This window comes from Lepidochelys olivacea (genome assembly GCF_965140295.1).
Source record: "Lepidochelys olivacea isolate rLepOli2 genome assembly, chromosome: 9".
Classification (NCBI taxonomy): Eukaryota; Metazoa; Chordata; order Testudines; family Cheloniidae; genus Lepidochelys; species Lepidochelys olivacea.
The window spans coordinates 7,493,720-7,505,595 of record NC_140419.1 but is presented as its reverse complement, the minus strand read 5'-3'; the positions used below and the strand labels follow the sequence as shown (position 1 = coordinate 7,505,595).

General features: G+C 60.7%; 1 protein-coding gene across 1 annotated transcript; it reads right to left on the bottom strand.

The window, feature by feature from the left end:
• Window positions 1–3,737: 3,737 nt before the first annotated feature.
• LOC311525856 (phospholipid scramblase 3-like) lies at window positions 3,738–10,161 on the bottom strand. The gene is made up of 7 exons (XM_084638256.1): window positions 9,623–10,161; window positions 8,721–8,795; window positions 8,134–8,326; window positions 7,708–7,819; window positions 6,069–6,168; window positions 5,356–5,414; window positions 3,738–4,533 (listed from the first exon to the last, which is right to left on the bottom strand). Exons 1-7 carry the CDS (start codon window positions 10,104–10,106, stop codon window positions 4,507–4,509), a joined length of 1,050 nt encoding a protein of 349 aa, XP_084494382.1. The 5' UTR covers window positions 10,107–10,161; the 3' UTR covers window positions 3,738–4,506.
• Window positions 10,162–11,876: the final 1,715 nt, after the last annotated feature.

The window sequence follows — 11,876 nt, the reverse complement described above, 5'->3', positions numbered from 1 at the left end:
CATGCCGTGGAAGGCCGTACCCAGGAGTGGGCTTGCTATTACCTCTGCCAGGGCAGCAGTCGTGCTGTTTTAAAGTGAGCCACCCTATGGAACTGCCATTCTGTTGGATGTCTGCTTCTCTCCTTCCACAGCCCCTCTGCCTCCTGTTTCCGTTCAAAACATCAGTCCCTCTGGCTCTGATTGTTCGATGGAGATTACTTTGCCCTGTGGTTTGGTCTATGGAGTTCAGAACGAACGCAGTCCCTGGGGCTAAAGGGAGAGTGCGGGGGGCAGGGGTCACAGCTGTCTGAGTCATGGTGGCTGGTACAAAGGGACAGGGTGAGAAGCGGGTTTCGACAGGGCTGTTCTTTTGTAGCCTGTTTTGCTGCACTAATGAAATCCTGCAAGAACAAGAGTGTGGACTGTTTTAATGGAGAGCGAGGGAAGGGCTTGTCTCTACTTCCAGCTTTCAAAGCCGTTCCCAGCAAAAGACAGTCAAAGGCTCCTCCACCTTGGATGGTCTGTTTAGCCCCACTTCTCACTGAGAGCAGGGAACCATGTGGCTGTGTAGGGAGCTGCCTGGCCCCTTGTGTCTCCGCTGTTTTACCAGCCACTAGTGAGCACTGACAATAGCATCCTCACGGGGAGGAGAAGCACCTTAGGCCTCTTGCAAGTGAGCCTGTGCTCCCTGTGACGAAGTGGGACTGTTCTTCATGTTTCCTCTGAATACTGTAGGGGTGCCTCAGTTTCCCCTGTGCATTTCTTAAGTCTCGGTGGGATAAGGGGGTGTAATTGTTGCAGAGCAAAGGGCCACGGTACATAGATGGCCGACACTCTGTCTCCTGGCAACTGATGGCCTGTGCCCTCCCCCCCTGCAAGGTGAGAGCTAAAGGGTTGGGGAATAAAGGAATCCGGTGACCTCCTGGCCCGGGAAAGGGACAAAGCCCAGGGGAGGAGGGGCTGGAGGGAGTTTCAGTTTGGGGCTGGCTGGGACATGGAGTGAAGGGCAGACGTGGTTGTCTGGCTCACTGCCCCCCAAAATGGACCCAGCTGAGGGGTCCTGTTCTCTGCACCTACAAGCTCTGTGTTAGACCATGTTCCTGTCATCTAATAAACCTTCTGTTTTACTGGCTGGCTGAGAGTCCCGTCTGACTGCGGAGTTGGGGGGCAGGACCCTCTGGCTTCCCCAAGACCCCGCCTGGGCGGACTCGCTGTGGGAAGCGCACGGAGGGGCAGAGGAGGCTGAATGCTCTGAGGTCAGACCCAGGAAGGTGGAAGCTGGGTGAGCTTCTTGCCCTGCAGACAGGCTGCTCCCAGAGAGGAGACTTCCCCAGAGTCCTGCCTGGCTGCGTAGGGAGGAGTTCCAGAGCAGCGCCCGGGGACTCCGTGACACCCCCCGCCCGCCCCCAAGTGCTTCATTCAGACATTTGTCAATTCCACCTGGTTCTGCCGACAGTCCTGCTGGGGCAGGACAGGCCCAGCAGGATTTGCTCCCTGCACTCTTAGAACAGACCCAGCTCCATTTGGCTGGGAATGCATTGTGCCAATGCACCGTTCTTGGCCCTGGCTCCCCAATGAACACACGGGCCAGCCCAAGGTCCCTAGCTCTGGATGCGAGCCCTCCATTGGCATAGCCCTGGCTCCATGAAAGACCACCGTTCCTTCTGCCCCCATGACGTCCCACAGCACCTATCGACCCATCAAGTCAATTCTCCCATAGACTCAAGAGGGAGAGTTATTTCTCAACACTTGGGAGGCATTCGTATTGATCCCATGAGGGCGACAGGGCGTCTCTACAACAAGGACCAACCAGCAAGTGGCCAGAGTTGCTGGCAGAGCATTACGTCGGGTTGGGTTTTCAGAACGATGTTTCACCTCTCGGAGAGTAGGCAGCATGATGGCCCACAGACGAACCAGGCTTTCCAGCCAGCTAACGCAGGGAGCCTTGCCATGATGAAACCTGTTCCATGCTGCATTTGATCAATCCCTGATCGCTGACCAGAGCCTGGGGAGAAAAAGCTGCTCAAGCATTGCAGGAGAAATGCTGGGTCTCCTACCTGTAGAGAGGGGGCATCAATCCGAACTGCCCCAAGGGGGTTGTCTGTTCCTGCCAGGATGGGAATAGGCCAAAAATAAGCCATCAAAAAAAAAAAAAAGTCACCTATGCAGAGGAAGGGTCTCTGGATTTCAGGTAACGATACCGAACGCTGGCCACTAGGCCTTGCCCCCCCGCTCATGTGCGATAGCTGAATAAGGGGGATCTCCATGGTACAGACTCGGGGTGCAGTGATTCTCCAAAGCTCATGGGAGCGGGAGAATGAGAGCCCACCCAGAACTTGTTGTTTCCCAGGTCCACAAGGGCATCTGATGTTTTACAGAGACTGGTTCTCCTAGAAAAACCCAGGTTCCTTCATTTATTAAAAGGGAACTTGATTCGCCTCTACTGAAAGGCCAGCCCTGGCCACCAGAAACCCAGCAAGCTCTGTCACAGAGCTACATGAGCTGCCTTTCTTATAAGCCTGGTAACTTACCCATAATTCCCTTTCTTAAAGGGGAAATTCATCATTTCCTCTCAGCTGACCAGGGGGAAAAAGCCTGCCTTTGCTGCATCTGTGACATACGGGGCAGGCAGGTGGCTTCCACACAGCAAGCGGTAAGGGCCTTGGGCCACAACATCACCGGGGTTAGGGGAATCGTGGTAAAGCGGCCAGGGCTGGCTCCTTTGAAAGCACGTAGCCTTTAAACCTGCTGCTGGGTTTGCACTCTGCTTTGGGAGCGAAGGGGCCAGTCCTGCATTTTCCTGTGGAGTCGGTTGCCCCTCTCACAGGGAATTAGGAGCCAGGACTCCTGGCTTAGCACTGACTAGCTCTGGGACTGTGAGCAAGTGTTTACTCCTCTGTAAAATAGGGCTGATGTTGGTTCCGGCTTGGTTAGGTGTCTGAGGTCCCTCTGAGCAACACGTGTCCTGGTTTTAAAAGCCCTGGGCTAATTTCTCCCCTGCACGTGTGGGGTTCGGTGTGAGCTGCACCCCTCTTCCCCCGCAGACTTTTGCACCCAAAGGCTGCAGCAGGGTCCGTGTTAGAAGCTACGCACCTGGTAAGGAAAGGAAACGATGTGTGGGGCGGGGCTGGCTGGGCAAAGGTGTGGTTAGTTGGGAAATCTGCCTCGAGGGGTAACTCCTTAGAGGTCTGTGGCACTCGACAACACCCCCCGGCCTGTTGCTTGCCCCATGCCTCTGAGAACCTGCCATCAGCTAGTGGGTAGACAGGCAGCCAAGCAGGGCTCGGCAATGGTCAGTGAGCTGGTTCATGTATCCGTTTGCACTCGAGAGCTAGGTCATTAACGGACCTGCACCATCAAAGTGCGTGCAGGACTCCTCTGAGTTACTGCGCGGTCCTAGCCCTGTTCCTGCAGCCTCGTTACTCCAGTCGCTCGCTCATGCCGCTGCTCCCATTTGTTGCATCTGGTCCTGCGTTCAGTCATCTGCCCTTCAAGGTGGGGACCGTGGTTTCGTATGTGTCTGTACAGCGCCCTGCACCACGCAGCCCTGATTCCGAATGGGGCCGCTGACCCCTGGAACCGCTGTGTTTCTGAAAACAGTTCCCCAAAGAGCCCCTGGGGTGGTTTTGCACCAAACCCTCCTGCTTCCAGACGTACCTGCCCAGCTGCCAGCAGCCCAAAGGGAAACTCCCATTCCTCGATTTAACGGGGAAACCCCACATACACCAGGTCCACCAAGAGCTGATTTGATGGTTTAATTGACTTCCTGTGTCAGTTACTCAGAGCAATCTGGGAGGGCCGTGGACAGACTGGGTTATGGTGCCCAGTAGGTTGAGGACCTGAGCCTGGCATATGCTTTCGCCGTGTCTGAATGCTTTGCCTCGTTCTGCTCCCCTGGCTTGTGGTGGGTTTGAACCATTCATTGGCTCCTTCCTCTTCCTGCCCTTGTGATGCTGGGGCTGTCGAGGATTCCCAGCGCCAGGTACTGTAGAGTTCAGCGTGTGAAAAGCATGGGTGTGCCTTCTGCGATGTGGGTTCAGCAAGCGGCCCAGCCAGTGCTGGATTTTACGGTGACCTGGGAGCGGAAGGGTGGCCTAGTGGTTGGGGCTCTAGCTTAGCACTTGGGAGACCTGGCGTCAATTCCCTGCTCTGCCACCGACTTCCTGTGTGACCGTGGGCATCTCCCTTAGCTTCCCCTGTGTACAATGGGGATACCTGCCCTGCCTCTCAGGGATGTTGCATTGAGGATTGGGAGGGGCTCAGACACACTGGTGGTGGGGCCACGTGCACACCTAAGACAGACAGAAAGTACGTCAGACTCCAGGTTCTCCAGTTGCCTCGTGAAAGCAGCACACGCAAAGCCAGGCGTTGAGTGCCATCCCACCTGCCCAGGCGATCCGGCGTTCGCGAGGCAGCAGCGGCCCGTGCCTCGCTGTTGGGATTTCCATGACTCCAGGGGGGAGCTGCTGGACGAGTCCCAGGGTCTCTGGCATGGCAGGGCTCCCAGCAGGTCTCTTCTAGGCCTCCTCAGCTCATCTCGAAGAACATGAAGTTCTGGGAGACATGAGAAGAGGTTACAAACAGGCGGGCGCGTCCTTGTGCTCCACACAAAGGTGGCGGGGGCGTCCTATGCCCCTGACTTTACCACTCCTCTGAGCGGGAGATGGGCAACCCCTTGGGTTACAGCTAACGACAAAACACACGGGTGCTGCTGCCTGGAGCACCGTGGGTGTGCAGCGCCCTGCACGGGCCAGGCCGGAGACGGTACGCTCCGTGGAGCGGGGGCCAGTCGAAGCGAGGTGGCTAAGGACATCCCAAGACATGACAGCTGATGGGGGAGGGGAGCTTGGCGAGGAAAAGGCAAAGCGAATCCTGCCCAGCGCCTGTGCCCAGTTGTCCCCAGCTCAGTGCCCGCACAGGGGTGTTGTGCTGCGGGGAGGATGGTGCGGAGGAGGCCTGGCGGGGGGGGGTGGAGGTGTAGCTGTGTTTGTCTTGGGTCTAGTGTAACCAGGCGCCGGAGGGGAACCGAGGCAGCGAGCTGGCAGGTGCGGGGCAGTGCGTTTAGGTAAAACAACGCCATGTCTGGCAGCAGCCAAGAGAACTCGCTAAGGCCCCCTCAGCAGAGCTGTTTGCTCAGGGGCAAGCTGAACCCGGGTGCCCTGCTGCCAGGGGTCGCTGGTGAGGCCCCTTCGCTCCTGTCCCCTCCGGTTGTTCGCCGGGTTAGGGCTGGAAGGTTCAGTGTCCCTGCCCCAGGGCTCTGGCCCACATGAGCCACTGGCAGGGTGGCCAGCCCATGAGTGCGAGCAGGGGGCAGAGGGCACGCAGTGGAGGGCCGGCGCGTGAGCGGGCGGGGAGGGTTCGGCTGCTGGCACTTACCAGGAGGAAGGCTGCTGCCAGCAGGAGAGCGGTGTCCTCGGCCCCCAGCTTTGCTGAAACTGACAGAGAGACGGTGGAAAGGCATGTTGCCCACAGCTCAGCTATGGGTACAGGGGGCGATGCCAGCATCCTCCCGGCCCCAGAACAGCCCCACTGCTTGGGTTTGGGGGCCTCTCTCCCGCATGGGACATTCTGCGGCCTCAGGAGGCGAGCATCCCATCTGCATCCTCTCCTGCCAGGTGCTGATAGCCCCCCTCCCTGGCAAGAGCATCGGAGAGGAGAGCCTCTGCTCTCTGGGTGGCGGAGACACAGCAGGGCTCTTCGCCACCACCCCGGGGCTCTCCCTGCAGCTCGCTCTGTGGGTGAGGCCAGTTCCCTCGTCCTTGCTGGAGCTCAGGTGCTTTGGGGGCAGATGCTGGAGAAGGAGCTGCCTCTATTAGGGACGGGAGGAAATTAAACCAGTGCCTATCTCCATGGTGACTGAGCCTGAGCAAGGCCTGTTTGGAGGGTGAAATGCACCAGGAACCTTCTCTAGCGACAGCAGCGGAGTTTGTCCTGCTAGGGGGCGCTGTGGAGAGCGCGGCCAGCTCTGAACCCCACCGGCGTGTGGTCACCTCGGCGTGCCCCCAGAGCCCGCCAGCCTGCCCATCCCAGAGGCCGCACTGCTGGGGGGCTCTCCCTGGCAGCCTGGCCGCTCTGCGCTCCCCACTTACTGTCCACCCCGAAGAACTCATGGTCCATGTTCCGGTCCTCGTTGAAACCCGGCCACCTCTTCCAGATCACTGCCAGGGGGCTGCCAGCGCAGGAGGTGACCTGGGCGGGTGGACAAAGATGAGCAGCTCCATGGCAAGGCCGTGCTAGCAATGGGCTGGGGCTGCGGACATCCCAAAGGGGGGTTCTAGCAAGGCCCCAGCTTAACATCATTGCTAGACTACATAAGAACATAAGCGCTGCCCCACTGGGTCAGACCATGGCCCATCTGTACCAGTGTCCTGTCTGCATCCATGGCCAGTACCAGAGCTTCGTGGGGGGTGTTCTGAACAGGGCACTTATGAGGTGATCCACCCCTGTCTTCCACTCCTCGCTTCTGGCAGTCAGAGGTTTAGGGTCACCTTGAGCATGGGGTTGTGTCCTGACCATCTTGGCTACTATCCATCGACGGACCTATCCTCCATGAACTCCTCCTAGTTATGCTTTTGACCTTCACAACATCCCCTGGCACGGAGTTCCACAGGTTAATTGTGCATTGTGTGAAATACTTCCTTTAGTTTGTTTGAAACCTGCTGCCTATTAGTTCCCTAATTCTTGTGTTATGGTGTGACGATGTGACACAGCAGGGATGGGGGAGTGTTGACCTGGGAATGTGCCCTGGAGATGGGAGACCTGAGAGCCTGTCACCTGAGCTAGGGAGGGGGAGGTAACACCTCTGCCCAGGAATGTGAACAGAGGCTGCAGAAGGGAACCTGCTGGGGAAGTGTTGACCTGGGAATGTGCCCTGGGGATGGGAGACCTGAGAGCCTGTCACCTGAGCCAGGGAGGGGGAGGTAACACCTCTGCCCAAGAATGTGGACAGAGGCTGCAGGAGGGAGCCTGCTGGGTGGGTTTAGTTTCAGTTTGGGGCTGGGTGGAGGAGCGCAGGGAACCCCAGGGCTGGGGTCTAAGCTCCCTGCTCCCCCAGAAGGACTTGACTGAGGGGTCCTGGGTGTACCCACAAGCTCTGTTTTGGACTGTGTTCCTGTTGTCCAATAAACCTTCTGTTTTACTGGCTGGCTGAGAGTCTCAGTGAATCCCAGGAAGAGGGGTGCAGGGCCTGGACTCCCCCACACTCCGTGACATATGGGTAGGAATAAATAACTCTTCCTTGTTCCTTTTCCCACGCCAGGCATGATTTTATAGACCTCAGTCATACCTCCCATTAGTCGTCTCCTGTCTAAGCTGAATGGGCCCTATCTTTTTAATCTCTCTTCGCATGGAGGCCGTTTCATACCCTTGACCACCTCTGTTGCCCTTCTGTGAACCTTTCCCAGTCCCGCTGCATCCTTGCTGAGATGGGGTGACCAGAGCTGGACACAGTATTCACAGTGTGGGCGCTGGTAGACTTTACACCAATTACTTCTGTTGCGTTCCTTCCTGCCCATGTTCACCCACACTGTATAGCCCACATGGCAAATGAGTACAGCTGCCAGCTTCCGGGTGGATGATCTATAAGAAGCCCGTGTTGCTGTCTAGAGAGTGTAGATAATCCAACGGAAACCAGGGAAAGCCCCCCACCATCCACCACAAAACGTCCAAGGTCTGTGTTTGGCGGGAGCCCCAGGGCGACGCGCTGCCCTATTCCACCCACCCCCTTACCTGGAACTCCTGGTTGGAGGAGCAGCGGCTGGCCGCACAGGAGCCTCGGATCCTCATGGTGGCTACACCGTGGGGGTCACGCAGGTCCCAGAGATGGGCAAGGATGCCCCACCTAGACACAGAGCATGCCGTGTGGTACAGCCAGGCCGTGGGCAGGGCAGCGGGCCCCACGCCAGCCAGAGGGGCGGCGGGAGCCCCTGGGCTGCACTGCTGGGCATGGCGCAGGGTCTGATCACTGGTCCATCCGCCCTGTGCAGCTTGCCGCCCACCAGTGGCCAAACCCTGGCACCTCAGAGGGGGGTGTTGCCCCCCGGTTCACCCACGCTGCCTCCACCAGCCCCCTCGTCCGTGTGGGGCCCAGCTCCTCTCCGTGCTGAGGAGCAATCCGTCCCTGAGCCCTGGTGCCCGAGCCCACGGTGCCCTCACCGCTGCCGCACGCTGCCCACGAGCTGGTCACCGGCGGCGAACACCCGCATCTCCCTCTGGCAGCAGCCCAGGCAGCTGGCGCCCCCCCCGAAGGGCCGCTGGAGCCGCAGGATTTCTTGGCCTTGCGGGTCCTGGAGGTGGACGCAGCAGGAGCGGGCAGGGCCACACAGATGCAGGCACAAGCGGCTGGTTTCTGAGGTGGGCACAGAGAATGGTGCAGACCAGGCGGCCGTCACGCATGGGGGAGACTGCGCCCCGATGCTGGGGCGAGGGGGCTGCGCGAGGGGCCTGCGGGGGGAGGGGGGCTGCGCTAGGGGCCCTGCTCCCCTGCACTGGGGGGGCTGTGCTGCACCCCGCCCTGAGCCAAGGCAGCGCCGCGGGGGATGGGAACGGAGGGGCCGTGGCAGGATCTGAGGCTGCTGCGGGAGGGGGCTCCCGGGTGTGGGGGTGGGAGGCACATCCTGCTGGGGGATGGGCTCGGCCCTTTCCATGGCTTCCTATCCAGACCCTTTCCCCCCATTTGGGAGGGTTTAGTGCCCCTCCCCCCATGGCTGGTGACAATGAGGGGGGTGGGGGCGACCAGTTACCTTCGCTAGCTACCAGCAGCTCCTTTGCCTGCGCGGTGCCCACCACGTACGTTCTCCCTGGGTCCCCGGCGAACCCTGCAACAGTCGCAGCGATGGTGTCTGAGCTGTGCCCCTCCCCGCCCTGCTAGTGCCAGGCCTGGGTGGGCAGGAAATGTCACTGCCCGGCGTGGTGCCTTTAGATTCCTCAAGCAGGGCCGGCGTGGAGCGCCCGTCTGGGACCGGGCCGGGGGTGTTCATGGCCCCATGGCTTGGGGCTGGTGGGCCCATCGCATGTTGGCCAGCTCGGGTTAAACAGTGTAGGTACCGGAGATCCCACAAAGCACCCAGCCCGGGGGCAGGTCTGACATTCAGCCTGCGGGGAGCAGATGACGGGACACAGCTTCCTGGCGCGTCCTCCACCAAACCAACGCCCCCCGTCGTCCCCCCCTCGCCCCTTGGCCGCTCTGCTCCCCTTCTTCTGCTCCTCTGCGCTGCAGGTTCGGGCGGGGTTGTCACTGCACTGGGCCAGGCTGATTTGGGGCCATCTGAACCCCAGAGACAAGTGGGTCGGAGCCGAGATTGGGGGGCGCTCCTCCCCTCGGAGACAGCCCCCACGCATGTGGGAGCCGCTCGCTATTGGCTCCCAGGCCTGGCTGGTGCTGGCTTTTGTGATCTGGGTGACCTGGGTCAGCCTGAACCCCCCAGACACTGCCAGGGGGCACCAGCTTTTGCTCCCTACTGATGGGCGGAGCTGAAGAGAGGAGCTGGGCTGAAAGGCTCTGTGCCCCACTGCCAATCCCTGGGTCCTGGGTGCTGGGATCACGGCAGGGGTCTCGTAAGGAGGAGGTGGGGGCTGAGTGCTGCGAGGGCCACAGGCCAGCAGGGAGCCGAGGCCAGCGGATTGGGCCTCGCACGGGCCTTACCGCGTGGATCAGCTCGGGCAGTGATGCGCAGCTGGGAGACGCCGGCCAGCACCTGCAGCCCGAACGGGGGAAATTCGTCGTCCTCCTGAACCCGCTGCAAGCTCTGCTCCAGGCTCCGTCGGTGGGTTCTCCTGCCCCGCCAGCCCAGCCGTGGCAGAGGTGACTCGCTGGCTTCCTCCCCGGCAGTCCCACCGCGCTCGCTTCCCGGCCGTCTCCGGCCCTTGAGCTGGTGGCCAGGGTCCTCGGCACTCGAAGGGGCATCGGCTCCAACCCGCCGATCTGGCTCCGGGCTCCCCTGGCTGCTCCCAAAGGCCGGCTCCTCAGCCTGGTTAGCCCGGCTTGTGCCTTCCCAGCTGGGGGATGTCCCCCCGGCCCGGAGGCCCGGAGACCCGTCCTTCTTCCTCAAGGATCTCGCCAGTGCTTGGATGTGCCTCTCCCGCGTCAGGTGCCCAAAGGGAGACGGCTGGGAGCTGAGCGCGGCCATCCCGAGGGGGCCGAGAGCTGAGGGCAAGCCCCGGGCGGCAGAGGGCTGGAGCCGAGCGGAGTTCAGGGTTTGGAGGGCACCTGCTCTTCAAACTCCCCGGCCCCTGTGCAGCTGGTGCCGCCAGCCCCCTCCAACAGCTCAGCCCCCGCCACAGCCCCCCTGCCCCTCCCGCCCGCTGGCGTTGCCATCCCAACCAGCCGGATCTCCCCCATTGTGCGGGGACAATGGCATGGCTGGAGCAAAGGGCAGAGCTCTGGCCCCGAGGGGTCAGCGAAGGGCAGGAGGGAGCAGCAGTTTCTCAGGAGGAGGGGCCCATCAGGCGGGCGGTGGGGGGGTGTTAATCAGGGCAGCGGGGGAGACCTGGCAGAGTGACATTAGAGCCAGAGGCCAGTCCAGAGCCCGGTTGGTGCCATGCGAGCCAGGCCGGGTCAGGGTGCTGCCAGGCCTACGGGGGCAGGAGAAAACAGGGTCGCTTGCAAATCTGCGTCTGCACCAAAGTGACTCGAGGCCCCTGGCAGCAGGGAGGGGGGAGTGTTGACCTGGGAATGTGGCAGGGGAGTTTCAATGGGAGACCTGAGAGCCTGTCACCTGAGCCAGGAGGGGGAGGGGGAGGTGACACCTCTGCCCAGGAATGTGAACAGAGGCTGCAGCAGGGAACCTGCTGGGTGGGTTTAGTTTTCAGTTTGGGGCTGGGTGGAGGAACACAGGGAACCCCAGGGCTGGGGTCTAAGCTCCCTGCTCCCCCAGAAGGATGTGATTGAGGGGTCCTGGTTGTACCCACAAGCTCTGTTTGGGACTGTTCCTGTTGTCCAATAAACCTTCTGTTTTACTGGCTGGCTGAGAGTCTCAGTGGATCCCAGGAAGAGGGGTGCAGGGCCTGGACTCCCCCACACTCCGTGACAACTGGTAGCAGAGGTGGGATCTACTGCACCCCGTGAACGGCGCTTCCTGCAGTAAGTGACTGGGGAGCAGTAAAACGAAGGGGGATTGACGGGGACCAGGCGTGCTGAAGATTCAGAGAGAGACGGTTTCAGGGGGCGGTTAACCCCGGGAGTGTGTGACCAGAGAGAAGGACTTTTGCAGTAACAGGGTCCCCCGGGGGATTGCAGCGAGCGGTCCCAGGGGCGGAGGAGTCTGCAGCTCGACCCTGGCAAAGAGTCGGTGACCTCAAGGAGGACTGGCACACGAGGGGCTTTTCCTGGAAACTGTAGAAAGCTGCCCGGCCTGCGAGTGGCCAGCAGGGAGATGTACGCTAAACGCCTTAAGAGCGACCTGGTGGAGCTGTGCAGGCAGAGGGGGCTGCGCATTGGGAAGTCCACCAAGGAACAGCTGATTGCCCAGTTGGAGGAGAGGGATCGCTTGGATGACCCGATCCCTGTCCCTGAGGGAAGCCGCCCGGTGGACGCAGTGTGGGCCCTGGGGCCTGACCAGGCTGGGAGGGGTCAGACTGCTGCTGAGGACATCCCGAGACCCTTCCTACCTATGCCTGGGAGAGGGGTTGGGAGAAGCCCAGTGAAGACCGAGGGCACCCTGACCCCGGCAGCCAGCAGGGGATCCTCCCGGCGGAGCTCCCCATCCCTGGAGCGGAGGCGGCTGGAATGGGAGAGGGAGATGAAAATGAGGGAGCTGGAGGACCGGGAAAAGCAGCGTCAGCATGAGGAGAAACAACGTTGGCATGAGCAGGAGGAGAAGGAGAGGCAACGTAGGCATGAGCAGGAGGAGAAGAAGAAACAAAGACAGCATGAACTGGAGCTGGCCAGGCTGAGGAGC